The following is a 24,965-nucleotide window of genomic DNA, read 5'->3' as shown; positions in this document are numbered from 1 at the left end:
CCACATCACACTGCCATTGTTCCAGCTGGTAATTACCAAGCCACCTTTGACATGTCTTATTTCAATTTAAATGGAAATGCAGCTCATATTTCTTCTCAGCCCACTAGCCCATGTGATTGCAGAAATAGGGAAAATGGACTTTGCAACTTCTCAAGTGGCTACTGGATTTTGTCTCCAAAGAAGTTTAGCGTGGGAACAATTTATAGCTTACCCTGGATCCCTTCTCTAGGCTTCAGGTGTCTCATTAATGCAATCTCTTGCATCTTTCCTCTGCTCTCCATTCTCTTTTTATAAATTTAGTCTTCATCATAATTTCCTAAGGATTCATATAGTTCTTTTTTTTTTTTTTTTTGAGACAAACTCTTGCTCTGTTGCTCAGGCTGGAGTGCAGTGACGCAATCTCGGCTCAATGCAACTTCTGCCTCCTGGATTCAAGCAATCCTCAGCCTCCTAAGTAGATGGGACTACAGGCGTGCACCACCACACCCTGCTAATTTTTGTATTTTCAGTACAGACAAGGTTTTGTCATGTTGGCAGGGCTGGTCTCGAACTCCTGACCTCAGGTAATCTACCTGCCTTGGCCTCCCAAAGTGCTGGGATTACAAGCATGAGCCACCATGCCTGGCCAGGATTCACATGGTTTTAAACTGATGTTCCTCTCATCAGTCTAGCCCACTCTCCAACTGTATTCCACAAAGCCTCCAAGGAGGAATCTCTTTAACCTGATCATGTCACTCCTCTGCTGAAAAGTCTTCAGTGTCTCCTCAGTTTCCACAGTCCCAACTTTGTTGTTTAGCATATCAAGTCCTTCACAGTCTCTGTCCCAACTCCCCCTTTCTTTTTGCTGCCCACACCTTGCACCCCACATCAGTAATTCCCAGAGTTTTCCCAAGCTCCCGAACATGCCATGTTCTTTGATGCCTCTGTGCCTTTGAACCTACCATTCCTCCATCTGGAATGCTCTCCTCTGCCTTATCCCTTCTCTGACAAGTGAACTTCTACTCATCCATCAAGACCCCATTCCATAATCACCTCCTGTATGATGTGCTCTCTGGTTCCCTCTGAGAGAATTAGTTTCTTTCCCTTCTATGCTCCCAGCATTTGTACAACTGTACAAATTGTACCCCATCAGATTGTAATTATTTGCTAATGTCTAATTCCCTACTATACTGATCTCCTTATGATAAGGTTGTACTCAGCCTTATATCCCAAATACTTCATGTAGTACTTGGAACTTAGAAGTCACCACATAAATACTTCAACTTTAAACTCTTCCTGCCCTAAATTCATGACTTGGGCAGTATGCAGCAGATCTTATCAACATGGGCCTTCAGTTCACACAGACATAAGCTTGCAACCCAGCTCCACCATGTGCAGTGTGACCCCAAGCAAGTCTTGTCATCCACTTGACCTTCAGTTTTCTCATCTGCAAAGTGGGAATAATAATAGCATTGCTGTGCTATAGGACTAGCTGAAGAGTCACTGGTGAGAGGAAGTGTTTGACACATTGCATAAACTATAAGAAGTGCTTAATAAACATCAGTTCACTTTCTTATTCTTAGAACTATTGAGTGACAGCTTGTGCGATATGCCAACCTGGGAGGTCTCCTCTGTTTTGATGCTTTCTCACCCTCACCCCATCTTCCCTGTGCCCCCAATTCTCTCCACCCAGGCATCTGCCCTATACTCTACTAGCCAAACTATTTTAATGCCCCAGTCTGGGCCTCAAAGTCCTTCCTGTCTCCTCTCCACAAAAACATGCTCGTTGTATGTCCCACTTCCTCACTGCCAGGTCATAAGTCACACTGACCATGCCCAAGAATGAGATACGACCACTACTGCCAATGTGACAGCCCCCTGGGGGCATTAGGCCTTAACCTGGTGTAGCATCCACGTTTGTTCACAGCAGTCCCAGGAGAGACTCTACTTGGGTTGCAGACACAGCAATACAAATACAAATACAAATACAAATACCAATACAAATACAAATACAGGAGTTGGAAAATCGGATCACCCCTTGAATAAAGCCATCCAGGCCACTGGTGATTAAAATGACTGTATGCCAACAGCTAAGCAGATAGGCAAAGCCAGGGAGAAACAGCACAGATTGGAGAATGAGAACCACACCCAATGCAAGACATAAGAAATGGATCCCACATCTGTTCAGATTCCCCAGGCACCAGTGAGTACATCCTGGAGTCAGCCCCTCAACTCTACAATAGCTGTCACTTCCTTACCTATCTTCAATACAGAGCATCGTGCAGCCCAAGTTACATTCAGGTGCTTTGTAAACTGTAAAGAGCTGAATGCATAGGAGATAATTATCTATCATACTGTTTCTTCATTCTTCAGAGACCCACTTCTCTTTTCAGGCATATCCCGTCACCTCACAACAAATGAAACCCCAATCAGCATTTTTCACAAGCCAAAGAAACATCTGAAATGAGCTTGAGTAAGAAGGGGGAAATAATTCCTCTCAGGTAAATCAATAGTCATGTATTATTAGATATGTTCTTCCAAGAATTGATCAAGGAGGAATGGAATGGAGATACTCGTGTTGGTGATCAATGCCAGATCCTAGCTTTCCCCAGGCTTGGATCAGAGTCAATGCTATCTCCCTCAGAAATGGGGTGAAGGCAAAAGCTACCATCAGAGAAAACGGAGCATGCAACATAAACAGCAAAAGACGCCAATAAACAGTGTGCGGCCAGGCATGTTAATGACTAAAATTAAGACAATGATTTCTGGACTTGATTGGTTTCCATCTGCTGAGGCACAAGGATATTACAGAGTTGTAAACATCAAGCCCTCATCTCAAAGTAGTGGAAATTTCCACCTATTGATTGCATAATGGACTTTTTTGGTAGTTACAGCTCTTATTTATTCATGGCCATTTTTTAGTGGAATTGGTTGAAATATCCACTAACTCTAAATTAAGCACACGAAGTGGCCTCAAGAGAGAAGTTCTGGGTGGATTTTTATTTCTGACCAAAAGACACAGAGCAGTGTCTTGAGAAATGAGGGTTTCTCAACCTCAGCATTAGGGATATTTGGGAGCAGACAATTCTTTGTAGGTGTTTAGACGGGGCTATGCTGTACATTTCAGAACGCTTAGCACCATCTCCGGCCTCTACCCACTAGATATCAGCAGCACCTCCCACCCAAGTTGTGCCAGCCAAAAATATCTCCAGATATTTCCTAATGTTCCCTGGGGGGACAAAATCACCGTCAGCTGAGGGTCAAGCCACAAGCATAAGGGTAAGCAGTAGACTTTATTTTTGAAAGAAATGGACTCTGGAGTCAGACGGATGTGAATTTGAATCCAGGACAAACCACTGTTTGCTGTGTGACCTCATCTTAAAAACGTAAACCTCCCCTTTCATAACTTTGGGGGTTCCAGCATAGAGAAACTATGATATAGTACCAGCTGTTCCAAGTGAGGTCTCTGCGCCAGGAGCATAAGTGTCACCTGGTTGCTGGTTGGAAATGCCAAATCTCAGGCCCCGCCTCCGACCTGCTGAGTCGGAATCTGCACCTTAACAATATCCCTGGGTGATCTGTGTACAGGTGATATTGCAGAAACGCAGACATTGTGCTTAAGAGCATATGTTTTGGAGTGATCACATACGTTGGTGTCAATCTTTCCTAGCTATCTGGCCTTGGGCAAATCACTTCAACTCTTGTAAGCCTCTTTCGTTAAATGTGTAAAACAGAGATAAAAATATTTCCTTGCTCATAAGGTTGAAAGTGCAGATTTAATTAGATGGTGCATCGAAAGCACTTTGCACAGTGCCTGTCACATAGCAGACATGTAGTAAATGTTAATCCCCGGGCTGACCTCTGCCCCCCTTTCAGATGCCTCTCAGACTATGGTATTAGGATGCCGGGGCTCACTGCGGCGGAACATAAAGACGTTGAAGCTACCTCCATACACTTTTGCGATCTTCCTTTTGATGGAGTCTGAAATTATATCAGCCACTTGGCCACTCATGGTCCATTTATTCATTTATTGACTCAGCAGGAAAGAAAAACAACTGCTAAGCGGTGTGCTCTCTTTCTTTTACCTCCACATCTCAAGGTTATGGCCTGGTTGTGCACGCCTCTTGGATGAACAGCCTCATCAAATTCACTTCGCAGCTGGGGCCCATTGACTCTTGCCAGGCCCATCAATTCTGCCCTCCCAGGCACTCAGGATCATCTTTTGTTTCTGATCCAGGGGCTTGACTCACAAGGTCTTCCAGCACTTTGGAAGCCAGGCATTGATTCCAATGGTCTCCCCCATTTTTCTCCAACTCTGGGACATGGCTCTTTGACTCTCTCCCAGTGCCAGGGATCACTATGGTCACAGCCTCCGAAGTCTCCTTCTTCCCCCCGATTCCCTTTCTGGAGGCGAGACACTGCCCTGGGACAGACAGTGGACTGAACCAATCAAAACTGTGCTTAAAATGGCTCCACATTTGAATGGGACCCTTTGGAACCACGGGAGAGGTCTATGAGTTTCCTGTGCACATCCAAGTGCTTGGTGGGACAATTTCAGTTTTATGTTCCAAAACAGGGGCAGCAATTTACAACCCTCAGGTCAAGTCTGGCCTCCTGCCTGTTTTTGTAAATCAAGTTTTATTGGAGCACAACGATGCATTTATGCATTATCTGTGGCTTCTTTCATGCTATAATGACAGACTTTGGAGGTTGAGACAGAGACTCTGTGGTTTGCAAAACTGAAAATATTTACTACCTGGTCCTTTGCAGAAAAAGTTAACTGGCTGCCCCTGTTCTAAAATCCTAAAGTTCTAAAATTGTGTAGCATTAGGAGCTAACAATTCTAAGAATGTATAGATTTCAATATTCCATATTTCTATTAGGTTGAGCCAGTTACAATCAGCTATGTTGAACCAATTTTGACCTATACAAATGGCAAATTCATATGGTTCAATTTAAAAAGATTTTAATATTATGCATGTCGAATGATTCAAGATTCTATTAATCCTAGGATTTTCTGGCTTGAAGGCTCTAAGGTCTTATATATCAAAGTTCTAGGATGCTATCATTCCAAATGCTGAGACTCAGCGGGTCTAATTGTTGAGTAGCCATATTGATAATTAAGAGATGCTGTTGTATTAGAGGAAGAAAAGGTATGAACATTAATTAGCAGACATAAAAGAGTTTAGTGAGTAAATTAATGTTTCAAAAAATGCAAGTTGATGGAACCTCGTGGAAAAAATGGATGAAATACAGATGGGAGATGGTGACAATTTGCCTCCTCACTGTCCTAAGACTAGGATGACCTAAGATACAAGTGAGATTTGACCCAAAAGAGCTGTGGGACCAAGTGACGCTCGGTTGAGTATGCATTACTCTTTGTTGCCCCAGAAACAGGTCCCCCTGCTTGTGACAATGATATGACGATGAGAAAAGTCACATGTGAGTTCAAAAGGGATCGGAAAGGAAGTGGCACGTGGTATAGCCACCTCCACCCTAGGGAGAGGTCTGGGAGGCAATTGCAAATAAGATGGGAACACGAAGAAAGCATTTGGATTATGCACGCAAGGATTATGCCTGTTTGAGATCACGCCTGCTGTCCAATATGGCAGCCACTAGCCACACACAGCTATTGACCACCTGATGTGTGGCCAGTGTGACTGAGGATCTGAATTTTAAATTTTATTCCACTTCAATTAAATTTAAATATCCCTATGAGGCTGGTGGCTACCACGTTCGACAACACCATCCTAGGGTATTCCTATATGTTATAGAGAGATAGAAAATAATCTAAATATCAGAGAAATTACGGCACTTCACTTGTTCTGTCTGCTGAAATCACCCCATGGGAGAAAACTGGAGGAACTCCAGGCCAAGAGCCACTGCGTTCTGTCCTGTGTTCTATGTTCTACATTCTATGGGCGGAAGGTTCTAAGAGGTGCTGTTGTTCTACGTTCTAAAAATGCAAAGCCCCGAAGGGCAGCTGTGCTCAGGAAACCCTTTTGATTGATATTCACGGCCACCACCACCACCCCATTTTTAAGAACAAGCTCTCACTTTTGCATGTGTGAATGTTTCATGGGGTCACTCAGCAATTAGTAAATATTGGAACACCTACTAAGTGTGTGGTTAGCTTCTGGAACCCACACTGGAAGCACCAAGAAGAAAGTAATGCTTAACAATAGGAGGTAGATAGTGAGAAATAAGATCTAGAAGCAAAAAAACAAATCAGTAATACAGAGGCAGAAACCATAGCTACATTGTGTAGTGGATTGTGTGGGTGAGATCTGCATGGGAGGAGATCCTGCTTCTCTCTCTCTCTCTTTTTTTTTTTCCTTTGAGACAGAGTCACTTTGTCACCCAGGCTGGAGTGCAGAGGCATGATCTTAGCTCACTGCAACCTCCACCTCCCAGGTTTAAGCAATTCTCATGCCTCAGCATCCTGAGTAGCAGGGATTACAGACATGCACCACCATGTCCGGGTAATTTTTGTATTTTTAGTAGAGACGGGCTTTCGCCATGTTGGCCAGGCTGGTCTCCAACTCCTGCCCTCAGGTGATCCGCCTGCCTTGGCCTCCCAAGGTGCTGGGATTATGGGTGTGAGCCACCACGCCCGGCCAAGATCTTGTCTCTAACCTCTCACAGCCTTAGTCTCCTCACCTGCAATTCAGTGCGATGACATACCTGTATCAGGGTTCCTGCCATTGCTGCTGTGCCTAGGAGTCACCTGGGACCCTGTTAAAAAGCCAATTCTGGGTATATAAATTTAAATATTTTGGGAAATTCTGATGAAAAGGCAATAAAGAGAAGATGATATGAGAAAAAAAAAAAGCCAATGCTGACTCAAAGGTGTGGGGCTGACCCTGAGACTCTACATTTCTATAGCCAAAGCTGCTGATGTGCGAATATACTTTGAAAAGTAAAGCCATAAGTCACACGAAATTGAAGAGAATTAAATGACATGAGGTATAAAACATGCTCAGGCCTGGCATAAATGATAGGCTGTTATAAAAGTAATAATAACAAGTAAATACAAGCTATACATAATGCAACTTAAAATCAACCTCCAGCTGACATCCTTAACAGAAGCAAACCAAACAAGCAACCAACCACAGAATCACAAATTGGGGTTCTGGTCACAATTTTCCTGTGTGTGTGTGTGTGTGTGTGCGTGCGCGCGCGTGCACATATATTCATAGGAGAATATATATAATGATCTGTGAGTCATATATAAACATATAAAATGTGTGTGTGTGCGCGCGCGTGCGCATATATTCATAGGAGAATATATATAATGATCTGTGAGTCATATATAAACATATAAAATGTGTGTGTGTATGTATGTGTGTGTGTGTATATATATATATAATTTTTTTTTTTTTTGAGACAGTCTCACTCTGTCACCCAGGCTGGAGTGCAGTGGCATGAATCTCAGCGCTTTGGAAGATGGAGGCGGGCGGATCACCTGAGGTCAGGAGTTCGAGACCAGCCTGGCCAACATGGCGAAACCCCATCTCTACTAAAAAAAAAAAATATTATTTTTTTGCCCTTTCAGGTTAAGTGAACCTTAACTATGAGTATCAGCACACAGAATTCTGAATTGTCCCTAGGACCCTGCCTGAAAATCATACCAGTTAAAATGCAAACATGGTGATTAGATTTGACATTCAGCCATGTCTTTGGCTTACAGACAACAAGTCTTTAACATTGGCCCAACATTAAACTACAACAAAAACTACTCTCCCTAAACAACAAAAGTCCATAAACAGAATCTTAACTTGCATACTTGGGATTTCTCAACAGAGGCCGCGCCTTTGTGATAGAAACAGTGTGAACGCGGGAAGGCATCTTGGTGTGGGAAGGCACTGGTAGGAACAGACAACAGAAGGATCATCCTGGGAAAGTCAGAGCTGCCAGACTCTCAAATGAGCTACAAAAAGATCTGCATCACTGAACTGTAACCATGGCTGGGGCCAACAGGAAAGCAGACAGCCTTCTTTATTTGGTTTCACTCTCTCATGTTTTTTGGCTGGGGTCAGCGGGTGAGTACTACAAAGAATTACAATTCATTGACCACTTAACATGTGCAAAACATTCTAATCTCCCAACTACCTGATAACCCATTCTACAGACAAAGAAAGAAAGACTCAAAGACGACAGGTGCCTGCAAGAGATAGAGACAAGATTTAAACCCAGCTCTGCTGTCTGCCTCCGACTCCACTTCTTCCAACCGAGCGCAGAACAAGAGTTAGCTAACTACAGCCTGTGGGCCAAATCCAGTCCACCATCTGTTTTTCTAAATAAAGTTTTATTGGAACACAACCACGCTCATCTCTTCATTCATTTGCATACTGTCTAGGGCTGCTTTTGTGCTACAACAGCAGAGTTGAGTAGTTGTGACAGAGACAGTATGGACTACAAAGTCTAAAATATTTACTACCTGGCCCTTTACAGAAAATACTTGCCAGTCCCTGGATCAGAGCATCCAGTTGCTACCTGCGTGCAAACTCAGCAGGCTCTCAGAAAGAAATGAAAACCGGAAATCATCTTATTTCTTGAGTTCCTTTCCTTTTGTGTGCTGAAAAGTGACATCAGTCTTTTTTCTTCTCCCCACCCACTAAGCAATTAGCTCACAAAGGCAGGAGCCTGAAGGATTCCCCCTGAGTGTTTGTTTATAAGTCTCTCTCCAACAGGACGCTTTGTCTCCAAACCGCTGCCAAACTTTAATAACAGCACCAACCACATCATCTTCCACCAAAAGCAAACAGGAAAGCTAGTTCTGCCGCCCAGCTGGGTGGATGTCAGCTGCAGACAGCTGCAAATTGCCTGAACAAGGACAGATGTAGCTTGTTTTTGCCTTTCTTTTTCCATTTGAAAACTTTGCGAGGGGGAGATGAGAATGCTGTTAGGGAAATGAATGTGTTGATTCTAATTATCCAAGCGGGCGGGCGGCAGAGGTGACAAGCAGCAGGATGGGCTCCCAGTCATTTACCTGGAATGCAGCCAAGACAAGGCTGGAGAAAGGGCAGAATTCCAATGAAGCTGACACTCAGGACACTGAGCACAAAGAAGGGGGCATCTGTGAACTCACAGGCCACAAGGTGGGGTATACAGCATTTGGGGACATCTGGGGTCATTCCCAGAATTTTCAAAGAGGAAATAATTCAACCACTGGCCTAGACTTATAGGCCTGCTCTAAGTCACAGGGCTTGCCTCCTCTTGAAGGAGCTCTACAGTGCTCTTTGATTCTGGTCTCACTCTGATAATGACGAGATGATGATGCTGGTGGTCATCGTGGTGAGAGGTGATAATAATAATTTTCATGATGGTGGTGGCGGTAATGATGGTGATGATAATGACGGTGGTGATGAAGATGACGATTGATGATGATGGTGATGATGACGCAAATAGTGGTGGTGATGATGACGGTGATGGAGATAATGATGGTAATGGTTGCGGTAACAATGGAGGTGATGGTGATGGTGGGAATGGTGGAAAAGATGATGTGTTGGTGGTGATGGTGGTGGTGATGAAGAAGATGATATGGCGATGATGACGATAATGATGATGATGGTGATTACGATGATGATGATAGTGGGCTTACTTTGTGCCAGGCACTGTAATAAGCATTTAAACACATTATTTTATTAAGTAATCCCCACAATGCTGTGAAGCAGTTGTAGTAATTATCTCCATTTTATGCGTTAACAGGGAAACAGAGAAAGTGAGTGCCTTGACTAAAGTCACACAGTAAGGACATGATGGAACTCAGATTTGCATCTAAGTCTCCTTACTCCTAGTTCTTTGTCCTTTCTGTCAAGCTCTTTCTTCTCTCAGCATGCATTTTTTATGCCTACTATGTGCTAAGCAATGTTCTAGGGCAAAGGTAAGTGATTTTTTTTTTTTTTTTCTGTAAAGGACCAGGTAGTATGTATCTCGGACTTTGTAGGCCAAATGGTCTTATCACAAACACTCCTCTCTGCTGTTGTAGCCCCAAAACAGCCACAGAAAATATGTAAATGTTTGTAACTATGTTTTAATAAAACTTTATTCATAAAAATCAGGAGAGCAGCCAGATCTGACTAGAGGTTATCAAGCTGTATTTTGTGGTGCTGCCTCAAGGGCCAGGATGGAAGAGTAGGTGAGCCCTAATGAGGAGCTCTGCTTTTATTTACCATAAATCTGTATCAGCTATGGATTTAAAATAAGATTTGGCTACTTCAAAGAAGAAAGAAGCTTGGTAATCTCTGGATAACTCCTTGCTACCTCCCAGGCGAGATAAGCAAGGGATATCTCTCTGCCCTTTGAAACCCTGTCTCCAAGAGATAAGGTGACACATCTGGAATCCAGTTGTGGGGTAGGTATAGAATCAATCTAGAATGGGATGGAGAAGGGGAGGTCTATGGGAATGTTGTTGTCCATGGAGGTAGTAATTTCCCCAATCCCACAGTTGCATCAGAGAGATGGAATTTCTACCAGTCTGAGGTTGGAGAAGACAGTTGGAATGAAGAGGCCTGGGCACTTTCAGGTTTGAGATTGTGTGACTCTGTACATCGCTCTTGGGGTGTAGGAATATGCTTGTTTCAGGGGAGGCTGCCACTGTGACTATCAGCCCTTAGAGACACACTCAAAGCTTGCAACTCTATGACCAGTCAGCTCCAGGCTTGCCCAGGGGTCTCAGCAGAAAGAACTCTAAAAGTCATCTGGTCCATTTTACAGAGAGAGAGAGTGAGTCCAGCAAGGGAAGAGACATGTCCAAGGCCATAGAGTCAGTTAGAGGCAGAAGTGTGGCTCAGACCCAGACTTCCTGGCTTCAAGGCAAGCTCCTCCTACTGTGTGAGCCACCCCCTTGAGAAAATAGAAACGGAATTTAGGCTGTCCACGTCTGGCCTCCATTTCCTTTCTTTGATCCAACCTACTTATGGGATGTCCCAGCCCCAGGAGTAACAGAAAATGTACAGAAAGGAGGAAGAAAAAGTCAAGCAGGAGGCAGGAACACAAGCAGAGAAGATAAAACCTAGAAGGGGCCTGTGGCAAGGCAGAGAGATCTCTGCAAGAGTCAAGGCCCACCGATGTGGCCTCCGCAGTGGGCATCCAAAGGCTTTGGCTTTTTGGAAACCACTTCTCCTCCTTCTGGCGCTAACATTTCAATTTTCTTTGGGGGAATCTATTCTTCCTCTACTCTCCATCCACATGGCTAGGGTGGAGCTGACTCTACTCCTGGATTCAGGGCTGGGCATGTACCCCACAACTGTTCAATCCAGCCTGTACCCTTCAAGTACCAGTGCTTGGTTTAGGTGTGGGCATATAACCCAAACCAGACCAATCAGAATCAATGAGATTCTACTTCTTGGCCTTTGTTTGAGCTGTTGGGTGGAAGGGGCCCTCTTCTTGTTGAGGTTGATAGCCTTGTTTGTCAGCCTAACTCTGTTGTCACTAGGAAGGGAAAGTCTGTCTGAGAATGGCAACCAACTCCAAGGAGATGGGGAGGGAAGGATTCAGTCGGTGGTGTGCTGGTAAATGTTCAAAACTGACTATGGGGATGAGTGGAAATCCTTGATCTGTAACATCTGCCAATTTCCATAGTGTAAGTAATCCCACAATGGCCAATGTCGGGCTATCAATGTGATGTCATGGAGCACGGAATTGGGAAGAGATGGACACAGTCAGCTCTGGCCAACAGATACAGGTTGACCCCAGCACACCGAATTCAACCTGTTGGCATCATTTGAGACCCTGAATTTCACTGAGTCTGAAGCCAGAGGTCATGACACTTTTTCATTACATGAGTCAATAAATTTCCTTTTGCTTAAGCCAATTTAATTTTGTTTCTGTCACTTACAACTAAAAGAGCCATAACCTAGACAAGTTATATTCATCTTTCCCCACTAAATACACTTTCAATTCCAAACCAGCCAATTCTCCCAAAAAAACCATTTCGCTTCCCAACTGCTTGGTCAATACTCATATTCTGAGATCCCCTCTCCATTTCTTATTAAGCTCTGCCAAAAAAGAACAGTAAAAAGAGAATTACCCTTCAAACCGAATTATACTTTGGAAATGAATCAAAAACATGGAAGTGTCTGACTTTGGGGCTCCCTGGATTTCCTTGGGACCACTATCTTTTAAAGGTGTCAAATCATAACAATGATCAAGCTTTTTACCAAGGAGACTAACCTTCCTAAGCCTCCCTGGCATACAATTAAGTGAAACATAATCTCGTCTAAACAATATAAATTGGATATATGTGAATAATTTAATATACTCCTGCCATATTCAATCAATACCTCCCCCCTTTCTTTTTTAAGTAATTAACTTTGCAGAGTTAAGTTACTCTAATTTCCAGCAAGTCTGAAGTGACGAAAGTTCAACTGATAAAATCTCAAGGGGCAAGATTAGTATCTGCTCCTCTGTTTGCCATCTTGAGCCTCAGTGCATTATTTGTAATTGGTATTAGCAACTTTAAATTCTGATTAATTGCTGGAGAGCCTATTTTCAATGCAGAAACAAAGCCACAAGTCGGGGAGTAATAGACCCAATTATTCCTAGGTAGGCTTTTGGTAATAGATTTTATTATCAGGATAACTCATCTCGGAGCCAGACGCAAAGAAACTCATTTCATTAGATAGTAACACCTCTTGAATTGAGACAAGCACATTCACCATGTGAGATAAAGACAGCTTGGGAGAATTCACCTTCGGAAACGTGTCTGAGGCTGGCAGCACCTAAATGCCTATTAGGACTAAGTTTCCTTTGTACAGAAACCTTTGTAGGGAAACAAACAGGAGACCACAGTGCCTAGAAGGGGGGGAGTGACAGAAATACCCGCGGTTTCCCCTGTCAGCTCTCTGAGCATGCGGGAGGCCATTAGGAGTAGGGATTAAAAGGAAATCTGTGAACACGGAGTTTATAAGCGTGTTGGGTCATTTTGAATCCCACAGAGATAACAGGGCAGTAATTAGGAGGGCTACCTCCCTGTCAGAAGAGCCATAAAACGTGTTATTTACACCCGGCTCATGGCCCCAAATGCCCTCCATATGGAATGCCTTTTTAAATACTTCAGTTCCCAGCCAGAATAATTCATCTTTACGCTTTCAAGTTCATAGCCATTTGCAGGGAGAAAACACCAAGGGCTTTCTGAAATGAACCCCTTCACTGTGGCTTTGGTGAATGCCATGGAGTAAGTAGATGGAGGGAGACTTTTGAAAACATGGTTCGGGAGTGGAAAAAAAATTAAAGCAAATGAAAACAAACAAACAAAACAAAACAAAACAAAAAACAGAACCAGACTTTGGGCTTCCTAAGGCCTCTACCTGCTATGTTCAGATTCTCAGAAGGCAGGAGAAAATGAACAGGGAGAGAGGAGCAGGTGTGCTTTTGGGGATAGTTATGTGACAGGCTGATCTAGAAGCATGGCATAAATTACTTGTTTTAGTCTTTTCCAGGAGATGTGACTGCACCTATTTTATACATGAGTTAAAAGAGCATGCTCAGAAGGACAGATTTCTAATGGTGAAGTAATCTTGCTTAAAAAGACAGTCAGTGAGCGACGAGACTTGATTAAGAGCCTTCTGACTCTAAATTTTCACTCCTTCCACTCCACCAACCACCTTCTAACAGGATATGGGGACACTGCCCCAAGGAGACTCCAGGTCATGGGTGTGCGGGAAGTGGCTCATATTGGCTGGCAAGAGCTGATAGCTAAATTTTAGGGAATTTTGCAAGCCACTTGTCAAACACAGCTATTATTAAAGATTAAAGGATATAAGCTTACAACTAAATACCTTATATGAAAAACAAAGGTAATATATACTCAAAACACATTGCTTTCTAATTATTTTGCTAACGTTTTGCTCTGATGATGCTTTTGAAGGTATTTGTGTTCATTGTACCTGTATGGTGGAAATGATATGTAATGATACACTACTGTGCATTGCTTCCCAACTCTGCCTTCGGTGACATCATGTGGTCAGGTTGAAATCAGCCCTGGAGGGAGAATTTACACCACAGAAATTGGCAAACACGACAAGCCAGGAATCCACCTGCCCTGGAAAGGCAGTTGTTAAACATTTACCAGCACAACACCACCCCAATCTTTTTTCCTGGTGGTCTGGTAAAGTCCTCTTAGATCCAAATTCACCTCCAAATCACCTCCTCATCATCAATGGGCTTTTTCCTTCGAGGGAAATTGACCAATACGGAGGGGAACAAGCCATCCTCGAATCTGCTCTACGCCTCACATTCTTTACACTTTTCCCCCGAAGGTGGAAGATATACCCCAAAGTAACACCAAATAAATAATGCATGAACCATATATAATTGATGCTAGATTTAACAGAAGTAGAGCCATAAGTGGTTGTCTATTAACTATTTATGACTTTGCCCAGGCGGCTGACAAGCCAGGCTCAGTGAGGAGATCACACCCATGGTCCCATGTTTTATTTAAACATGATTAAAAGTACACAGTCTGCAGCAAGGCCTTCAATTCCACTCAGAATTAGATTCTGCTGTGAAGTCACCGCTGGGTCTCAGGAAGGTTGGGATTGGATTTTGCTGGAACCGCTACCGGTTTTTTTCCTACAAGGGTAGGGAGTCTAATTTCTGCCTCTTTCCATTCTTGACTTTCTCCTTTCCTGACGTTTCCCCTTCTCCAGCTGCCCTGTGACCTTGGGCACAGCACCTCCGTAAGCCTCAGTTTAATCATCTATAAAATGGGGAGTTATCATATGTGTTAACTAAAGGGTTATGGTGAGGATTAGCTCAGACAGGTTGCTCTTAACAGGTGGTGATTTTGCCCCTTAGAGGACATTTGGTAATGTCTGGAGACATTTTTGATTATGATAAATGGGGCAGAAATGCTATTTGCCTCTAGTAGGTAGAGGGCAGGGACGCTGCTGAATATCTTACCATACACAGGACAGTCTTCACAACATACAATTATCTGATCCTAGATGTCATTAATGCCAAGGTTGAGAATGTCTAGATTACAGAATCAAAAGCAGTATTAACATATATTATTAATTTTTAAAAATTATACTTGAGGCCGGGCGCGGTGGCTCAAGCCTGTAATCTCAGCACTTTGGGAGGCCGAGATGGGTGGATCACGAGGTCAGGAGATCGAGACCATCCTGGCGAACACGGTGAAACCCCGTCTCTACTAAAAAATACAAAAAACTAGCCAGGCGAGGTGGCGGGTGCCTTTAGTCCCAGCTACTCGGGAGGCTGAGGCAGGAGAATGGCATCAACCCGGGAGGCGGAGCTTGCAGTGAGCTGAGATCCGGCCACTGCACTCCAGCCTGGGCGACAGAGCGAGACTCTGTCTCAAAAAAAAAAATAAAATAAAAATAAAAAATTATACTTGAGGCCGGGCGCGGTGGCTCAAGCCTGTAATCCCAGCACTTTGGGAGGCCGAGACGGGCGGCTCACGAGGTCAGGAGATCGAGACCATCCTGGCTAACACGGTGAAACCCCGTCTCTACTAAAAAATACAAAAAACTAGCCGGGCAACGTGGCAGGCGCCTGTAGTCCCAGCTGCTTGGGAGGCTGAGGCAGGAGAATGGCGGGAACCCAGGAGGCGGAGCTTGCAGTGAGCTGAGACCCGGCCACTGCACTCCAGCCTGGGCGACAGAGTGAGACTCCGTCTCAAAAAAAAAAAAAAAAAAAAAAAAAATTATACTTGAACGCGTACACACTATGTATCTAAAATTCACGGAGTCGGTCAGACCTGCATTCCAATTCTGACTCTGCTATTTACTAGGAAAGTGACTTTGGAGAAACTGCTTCATCTGTCTGGATTTTAGTTTCTTTCATGATAAAATAAGGACAATTACCTCCAACGGTGAGGCTCAAAATAGAGGATTCGGACGTGAGGGCTATCTAGCTGTAACATCTGTCACCCTATTGATCGCCAAGGTTGATCTGGCTGATCTAGCTGGCTGGGCAGGTGTCCCCTTCCCCGCTCATCACTCCATGTACATCCCTCCCAAAGCCGAACACTTGAAGAGGATGACCGTCTCTGATAGAGGAGGACCAGTCTTCGGTCAAGGGTATACCTCCAAACCTCCAAATAAGTTCTCAAAACAGAGGATTCATGTAAAGTACTTAGCCCAGTACCCCACACAGTATATGATAAACAAATATTAGATCTTATAAACATCACTGCCATCCACCATCACAGGCATTGCATGGATGTGGAAGTGGAGCTGGTAGAATATGATAAAGCTTGAGTGGAAGGAGAAAATAAGAAACTCAAAGGAAGAAAGAAAATAAAGTACCATCTATTAGGTGCTTATTATGGGCTGTCATTTGACACTTCTATATACATTATCTCATTTAATCCCCATACCTACACAATAAAATAGGCCATATTATGCTTACTTCACAGATGAGGAAACTGAGTTGCTTCAATGTTAACTTAGCTGTCTGAGGTATCACACTCCAAGCCCAATGCTCTTTTCAACCACTCTATAGTGGGTTAAATAGTGTCCCCCCAAAAATCCATATCCACCTAAAAACTCAGAATGTGACCTTATTGGGATATAGGGTCTTTGCAGAAGTAATGAGTTAAGCTGAGGTCATACTAGATTAGGGTGGGCCCTGAATTCAATGACTAGTGTCCTTACAAGAAGAGGAGAGATACACACAGAGACAGAAAGAGAAGAGGGGAAGGCCATATAAAGACAGGGGCAGAGATAAGTGTGATGCAGCCCAAAGGCCAAGGAATGCCTGGAGCCACCATGGGAAGGAAGGATTCTGCCCTAGAGCCTTCAGAGGAGTATGTCCCTGCCAACATCTTCATTTCAGACATCTAGCCTCCAAAACTGTGAGACAATAAATTCCTGTTGTTTTAAGACATCCAGGTTTTGATAACTTGCTATGGTAGCCTAGAAATTTAACACACACCCTCCCCCCAACATGGGTCAAAACAATTCTGTGTGTGTGTGTGTGTGTGTGTGAGAGAGAGAGAGACAGATGAGAGAGAGAGAGAGAAACAGCAAGCCTAAACCTAGACAAGTGGGTGCTAAGGAAGAATAAGGAAGAACAAGGAAAGCAAAAGAAAACAGATTGAAGAGGGAGGAGGAAGAGATTTTGTAACTGGCATGCAGTAGGGGAGCTGCAACGAGAAAGAAGGAAGAGGAGAAAAAAGGGGTGAAGAGTCGGTGTTTATATCCCTGTATCTCATTTCTCTCTGACTCTCTGGCAGCCTGGACATTGCCTGACACACAGCAGGCATTCACTAGACATTTGCTGAATGCAAGTGAGAGATGTCACGATACACAGGACTGGATTGCTGCTCCCCCAAAGCTGCCAGCCAGTATTTGCTTTATCATTCAAGAAACTCCAAACAAGTTTCAGATGAATGATGCATCCTCCATACAATCTCCCCCAGGGCTTCTGTTTGTATGAAACCATTTCTTCCTTTGTCCACACATCCCATCTTGTGTCAGAGTTATTGATGGACATGTGCATCTCCTCCTCTAGATCTTGAGCAATTCAAGGGCACAGTCCCTAGTCCATCCATGTTTGCATCTCCCACATCATCAGGCACAGGGCTAGGTTCCTAGTAAGATACAAACAAAAGTTGGTTGATCTAAAATTTTCCATTTCTAAGATGTACTTTTTTGAGTCATTTGTTAAGATGTAAAACTTCAAAATGCTGAGAAAATTATTCAGCAAGCAATCACTGAGCATCTACCCTATACCTGACTCCGATACGGAGGTTGCAGCCCGAATCAAATAAAACTTTCTCTCAGGGTCTCTCTCTCTCTAGGAAGACAAGAACATTGGCATTTACAGTAACTGAGTGACACATGCATTGATGGGGTGGGCACAGGGGGTATGGGAACACAAAGGAGGTGCTTAATCTGATATTCGAGTTTTTAAGGTTGCACAGGCAGGCAGCAGGATGCATGAGGATAAAGGTGGTGAATCAAGGAGTAACACGGCATTGGGGTCTTGCCTTAGTTCAATTGTGTTGCTATAAAGGAATACCTGAAGCTGAGTAATTTATAAAGAAAAGAGGTTTATTTGGCTCACAGTTCTGCAGGCTGCACAAGAAGTGTGACACCAGCATCTGCTTCTAGTGAGGGCCTCAGCTGCTTCCACTCATGACAGAAAGGGAAGGGGAGCTGGTGTGTGCAGAGATCACATGGCAAGAGCAGAAGCGAGACAGAGAGGAGGAAGTGCCAGGCTGTTTCCAACAGCCATTTCTCAGGGGAACTCCAGTGGGAAATAACACAGTGAGAACTCACTTGTTACCATGAGGAGGCACCAAGCCATTCAGGAGAGATCTGCCCCTATGACCCAAACACTTCATATGAGACCCCACCTCCAACACTGAGGATCAAATTTCAACATGATGCTTGAGGGACAAACATTGAAACTATAGCAGTCCTCAACTCTGCCTTTATGCTTAAGTAGAACAGGTAAGAGGATGAGAGGCAGACAACCAAAGATGGAAAAACCTAGAAAGGTTAGATTTCTTGTAGGTCATAGGAAGCAGTTTGAACTTTGTTCTGAAGGCAATGGGGACCCATTACCCATGGAAGGACCCGTGACCCATGGAAGCTCTTTTTTTCTTTCTTTTCTTTCCTTCCTTCCTTCCTTCCTTTCTTCCCTTTTTTTTTTCTTTTTTTTTAGATAGAGACTAGCTCTGTCACCCAGGCTGGAGTGCAGGAGTGCAACCACAGTTCACGTAACCTTGAACTCCTGGGCTCAAGCAATCCTCCACCTCAGCCTCCTGAGTAGCTGGGACTACAGGTACATGCCAGCAGACCTAGCAAACTCTTGTTACTTCCTTCCTTCCTTAATTCCTTCCTTTCCTTTCTTTCCTTTTCCTTCCTTTCTTCCTTTCTTTCTCTCTCTCTCTCTCTCTTTCATAGAGATGGGGTCTTGCTATGTTGCCCAGGCTGGTCTTGAACTCCAGATCTGAAATGATCCTCCCACTCGTCCTCCCCAAGTGCTAGGATCAAAAGGCATGAGCCAACACATCCGGCCCCATAAAACATTTCTTAGCAGGCTGGGCGCAGTGGCTCAAGTCTGTAATCCCAGCACTTTGGGAGGCCGAGACGGGCGGATCACGAGGTCAGGAGATCGAGACCATCCTGGCTAACACGGTGAAACCCCGTCTCTACTAAAAAATACAAAAAACTAGCCGGGCGAGGTGGCGGGCGCCTGTAGTCCCAGCTACTCGGGAGGCTGAGGCAGGAGAATGGCGGGAACCCGGGAGGCGGAGCTTGCAGTGAGCTGAGATCCGGCCACTGCACTCCAGCCTGGGCGACAGAGCGAGACTCCATCTCAAAAAAAAAAAAAAAAACACATTTCTTAGCAGAGAAATAACACAGTAAGCTATGCCCCTTCTTGAAAGATCTCCTACAGGTAGGAGCAAGACTGAAGGGAAAGTGGGCAGACAAGTGAGAAGTCACTACAGAAGCCCAGACCGGAGGGGGTGATACTTAAATAAAGACAGAATAAGCAAAAATGGGTCAGGAGGGGTGAATTTCAAAAATACCCCAATAGGGTAAAATCAACAGGTCTGACCATTAAGCTGTGTGAGCGAGAGGGAGACAGGCTGCTGCAATTTCTAGCTCAGGTCACCGGATGGATGCAGGAAAAGTAAGCAGAAGCACCATGCAAGTTTTTCAAGACCTGGGGAACTTGTGAAAAGGACACCTGGATCAGGGGAATCAGGCCAAGGTGATGAAGGGCAAAACCCAACAGGTGCAGCCTCCAAAATAGGTGCACCTGGAAGGCCAAAGTCAGGCCTTCCCGTCAGCATCAGGACTTCTAGCTTTCTCAGGCACCCCTTGATTACCCAGTCCTGGGGCCAGGGTGGTTTCCCCTGGGCCCCGTAACTACTGAAAAACAACAGGATATACATCCACAGATGAGTTGCTTCATCGCTCCAATGACAAAGGGACTGGAATGATTTAGAGCCAGAATATTATTTTCTCCATAATGGCTCCTGGAGTCTCCAGGAATAGTACATTTACTAAAATTAATGGCAAAACCTCATTTTTCTTTTTCTGGGAAGCAAAGTTCCACCGGAGGGGTAATTGATCCTGATCTGGATGTGCCGGAGAGTCAGCTGGGGGTATAAATCATTCACATGCAACAACTCACAGTCCTTTAAACCAACACCAACAGTGACAAATAGTACAGGCTGGGGACAGGCGGAAAGGAATGTGGACAGGAGATCCATCAATATCCTTCCTGCTGCTCACCAGGGCCCAGAGCACCAGATCGTTTTTTTGGTCTCCACAGCAGAGCCATTTTTCAGCAAGGTTGGGTTGAAAGGGAAGCAGGTGACCTGGTGATAGCTTTAGCATTGGACACATGGGACACCAGTCCCAGCTCTGCCCTTCCTGATCCTGCAGCCCTGGACAACCTCACACCCTGGCCCCTCCACGTTCTCCACTTGCTGAGGTTGACATTAAGCGCTAAAGAAGACAACTTCTGCGAAGGGCTTGAACATAGAATGACTCAATAAACATTTGTTGATGGAATGAATAAATCAACACTTGGACTGTGGAGTTAGGAAATTTATTCTATCCCTCCCAGGGAGGATTTGAATTCTAAAAACGAAGACAGACCAGGAGCGGTGACTCATGCTTATAATCCCAGCACTTTGGGAGGCGGTGGCTGGAGGATGGCTTGAGGCCAGCAGTTCAAGAACGGCCTGGTCAAAGTAGCGAGACCCCATTTCTATTTTTAAAAATTGAAAAATTAGCCAGGCACAATGGTATGCACTTGTAGTCTCAGCTACTCTGGAGGCTGAGGCAGGAGGATCGCTTATGCCCAGGAGGAGGAGGCTGCAATGAGCTATGACTGTGCCACTGCACTCCACCCTGGGTGACTAAGACCCTGTCTCAATTTAAAAAAAGAAAAGGAAAGAAAGAAGGAGAAGGCAATACTTTGCCCAAAGAAATGGACTTGTGGTGGTGACAGTGGGTATGGGAGAGAGATGTGGTGCCAACTGGCCTTCTAAAGTCCCTCAAATCACAGTGCATGCCCCCTTGTTTTGCCTGTGAAAGCTCTGAGCTCTCATGATGGAGGAAACTCCATATTTGTATGAAGTACACTAGCCATGGCCTTAGTTGTATTTTCTCATGCAGTTATGCATTTCCATGTATGAGCTCCTGGGGGCAAAGGTGTGTTCCTCACTGTTCCTCACTGGGTATCCGGCATCCAGCACAGGGCTTGGCCCACAGTGAAAACTATGAATACACATTGCACGAAGGAAAGAAGCAAAGCTTGGGCTGCCTTGCAGGATTTTAGTATAGTTTAGAGAACGTACGGCACAAAGAAGCTGCCCCTTATCTTATAGAAACGGGATGAGGGAAGGCAAGTTGGTGGCTTGGACACGAACAGATGGGATGATCTGTCTTGAGAAGCCAGGGACAGTACCAGGATGCCACACCTATAGGAGGGGCCTCAGCAGCAAGACTCAAGTTTCAATGACAGCGAGGACTTAACTCTCCCACTGAGTCCTGTTTTGGGCACACTGCGAACTTCTGCACAGCAAGGACCTTAGGATTCCTTGCCCTTCCTCATCAGTGCCTACCCCTGTGCCATCCTCATAGCTGGTGTTGAATAGGTATTTGTTGAATGAATAAATGAGTGATGCAAAAAAAGTATGACTTCCTCTCTTCTCCCAGTGGAAATTTCCCAGAGCTCAAAGGCAAAGAAAATACTTGAGAGCAAATAGGTTGGCGAGTTTTGGGACATGTAGTATTTGGAAGAGGCTGCTGGCCTGACCTTATCCGTGGAGCTTTGTTCTTCCACAGGATCACTAAGGAAAGGACGGGATGTACTGGATAACTTCAGAATACCAACCAAGCAGAAATGTGCCTTCCTCTTGTGTAGGGGGTTGGAGGGTGGCCTCCCAAAAGACAATTCCACTTGGGACTTGTGAACATGATCTCATTTAGAAAAAGGGTTTGCAGGCCAGGCGTGGTGGCTCATGCCTGTAATTCCAACACTTTGGGAAGCCAAGGCGGGTGGATCACCTGAGGTCAGGAGTTCCAGACTAGCTCGGTCAACATGGTGAAACCCCGCCTCTACTAAAAATACCAAAATTAGCTGGGTGTGGTGGCACGTGCCTGTAGTCTCAGATACTTGGGATGCTGAGGCAGGAGAATTGCTTGAACCCAGGAGGCAGAGGTTACAGTGAGCTGAGATTGTGCCACTGCACTCCAGCCTGGGAGACAGAGCGAGACTCTGTCTCAAAAAAAAAAAAAAAAAAAGCAAAAGCGTTTGTAGATATGATTAAGGTAAGGATCTTAAGGTGAGATCAACGTGGATTTAGAGTGAGCCCTGAATCCAGTTACAGTTTTCCTTATAAGAAAAAGGAAGAGGGATATTTGGGACATACATACACAGAGAAGACAGCCATGTGAAGAAAGCCATCACTGAGGCAGCCACAAACCAAGGAGCACCTGGAGCCACCAGAAACTGGAAGAGACAAGGAAGGATGCTCTTCCAGAGTCTTCAGAGGGAGTGCAGCCCTGTTCACACCTTGATTTCAGATTTCAGGCCTCCAGAACTATGAGAAAATGAACTTCTGTTGTTTTAAGCTATGCAGCTTGTGATAATTTGCTATGGCAATCCTAGGAAATGAACACTCCTTTCAACCACACCCACCAAACTAAAGAGAAAAGTTCAGCTTTGATAAACTTATCCAGAATCTTGCCATCAGAAATTGGAGACAGACGCAGGTCTAATTTCAGCATGCATGCAAGCTCTTTAAGGTTTTGTGTTGTGTCCATTTTGATTCTTATGTGGGAACTATGCATAATCTTTTCAGTATTTCAGAGCCTTTCAAGATCTGAATATGGCCCCAGGAATGGGGACAGGCAGAGGAAAGAGAGAAAAGAGGGAAGGAGAGAAGACGACAGAGAAAAAGAGATCAAGGGACAGAGAGGAAGAAAATCACTATTTGATCTGGCCAGAATGCCTGAGTGCCTGGCTAGTTAAAGAAGACATCAGAGGAGAAAGGCTGGGGATGTTCTCTCCTCCCAGCCAGAGCTTGCCAGGAGGGGCACTCAGCTGCATGAGAAACGGGGTTAGTTAATGAGGAAGTTATCCTGTCAATTGGAGGAAAGAGCTTTTCTCTCTCCCAGGGCCATGGGCGTGGAGGAACTGCCAGTCAGGAGGCCTGGACTTTGGGAACCTGTGTCTCTGTGCTGTGCCTTACCGCCCCCTCACAGAAAAGCCTGATGGGGATGACACCGGCTGTGAGAGACAGTGGCCCGAGACATATTAACATATTTGCTGCAGGAAGAACAAGTTGGTGAGACCTTTCACAACACCAGAGTGGACAATGTAGGAAGGAGAAAACCAGTGTAATTTAGAGACCTCTGGGCCAAGCCTTGGCATATTGTGGGCTGTCTCTAGAAGGCTGGATGATGGTAGGCAATGGGGGTGCCAGATACCCCCCCAGGTCACAGAATCAGAAATCTGGAACCTTAGTGATATCTGGCCCCATGGAGAAAAGCTGGAACAGACACTCTTAGATGCTCTGTGACCTGTGCAGTTCTTCTTAGAACACACCGAATGATGGAGAAACCTTCCCATTAGGCAGGAAACAAATTTTAAAATGTTCCTTGGGGCTGGGTGCAGTGGTTCATACTCGTAATCCTAGCACTTTGGGAGGCCGAAGTGGGCAGATTGCCTGAGCTCAAGAGTTTGAGACCAGCCTGGGCAACATAGTGAAACCCTGTCTCTACTAAAATACAAAAAGTTAGCCAGACATGGTGGCTCATGCCTATGGTCCCAGCTATTCAGGAAGCTGAGCCATGAAAATCGCTTGAACCTGGGAGGTGGAGATTGCAGTGAGCTGAGATCACGCCACTGCACCCCAGCCTGGGCAACAGTGCAAGACTGTCTCCAGAAAAATAAAATAAAATAAAATAAAAATAAATGTTCCTTGGTCCATCCTGGAGGCAAAGTATGAGTTAGTGACTAGAAGTAGAGACTACATTGTTAGGCAGCCCTGGGTTCAAATTCTTACTCCTGTGTGACCCTGGGCAAGCAAATGTACCATTCGGAACCTCAGTTTGGCAAGTTGATATCTCCACGCGTCAGTTTCCCCACACCTTTTTAATGGACATCAAGACAGAACCTACCTCACAGTTCTGAAATGAGGATTTAAATGAGAAATGCTTCCTTCAGAACCTGGTAGGGAGCAAATACTTCACACATGGTGGCTAGAATCATCATTTGTATCTTTTATTTTTGTTGTTGCTACTAACAGCCCAGAAACAGCTCTATGTTTACCAGATGTGGCCTTAGATTAGTCATCTCCCCTTTTGGAAGGCTCGGTTTGTCCTCATCTGTGAAACGGGGGCAATAAATCTGACTTCACAGGGCTGACATGAGGATTATAGGATATTATGGATGTTGAGACCCAGTGAAAGACAGGCCGTTAATAAACACCCGTTCTTCTCTCTTGTGTGTGAGGCCTTCCTGCCATTGGAGTGGAATGAATGGAGCAGGAAAAGAAAGTCTGGGATCTGATATGTAAATGAATTTGGCGGCCATCCGGCAGCAGTGAATGCCATTGGTCCACTTTGGGCCCACCCCCAGGGTTTGCAGCCAATGGTAGTGTTGTCTCATCCCACTCCCCTTCTGGTTTCTCCTGGCTTCCGGCACACCTCAGAGGCCCAGGACCCAAACCCATGAGTCTCCCATTCTGAAGTCTTAAGAAAGGGGGGCTGTACCCCATTGCAAACCCTCAGTTGCTAAGAGCCCGCGATGGGGACAGGACTCACCAGCTCCATGCACCGCCGGCTGGCCTCCGCCTCCCGCTGCACCAGCTCTTCCATGTCGGCCTTCAGCTCCTCCAGGCGCCGCTGGTAGTACTGGCTGCTCTCCCGCTGCTGGGACTCCGACGTGGCCGCCTGTGAAAGCTCCTCCCCCATCTTGATCAGGCTGTCCCGAAGTCGGATCACCAGGACCTGGGAGGGGCAGAGACACATGCCCACCTT

At 45.0% G+C, this 24,965-nt stretch overlaps 1 protein-coding gene across 5 annotated transcripts in view; it reads right to left on the bottom strand.

The window, feature by feature from the left end:
• The window catches only part of MYO18B (myosin XVIIIB), a 300,037-nt gene that overhangs the window by 54,264 nt on the left and 220,808 nt on the right, over positions 1–24,965 (bottom strand). For all 5 annotated transcript variants that reach the window (XM_033233057.1, XM_033233058.1, XM_033233055.1 and 2 more), the window contains one exon: positions 24,750–24,935. In XM_033233057.1, coding sequence (XP_033088948.1) covers positions 24,750–24,935 — 186 coding nt within the window. The remainder of the gene's footprint in view (positions 1–24,749; positions 24,936–24,965) is intronic.

Source organism: Trachypithecus francoisi, unplaced genomic scaffold (genome assembly GCF_009764315.1).
Source record: "Trachypithecus francoisi isolate TF-2019V2 unplaced genomic scaffold, Tfra_2.0 Lachesis_group14, whole genome shotgun sequence".
Taxonomy (NCBI): domain Eukaryota; kingdom Metazoa; phylum Chordata; class Mammalia; order Primates; family Cercopithecidae; genus Trachypithecus; species Trachypithecus francoisi.
This window is presented reverse-complemented; position numbering and strand designations above follow the sequence as displayed.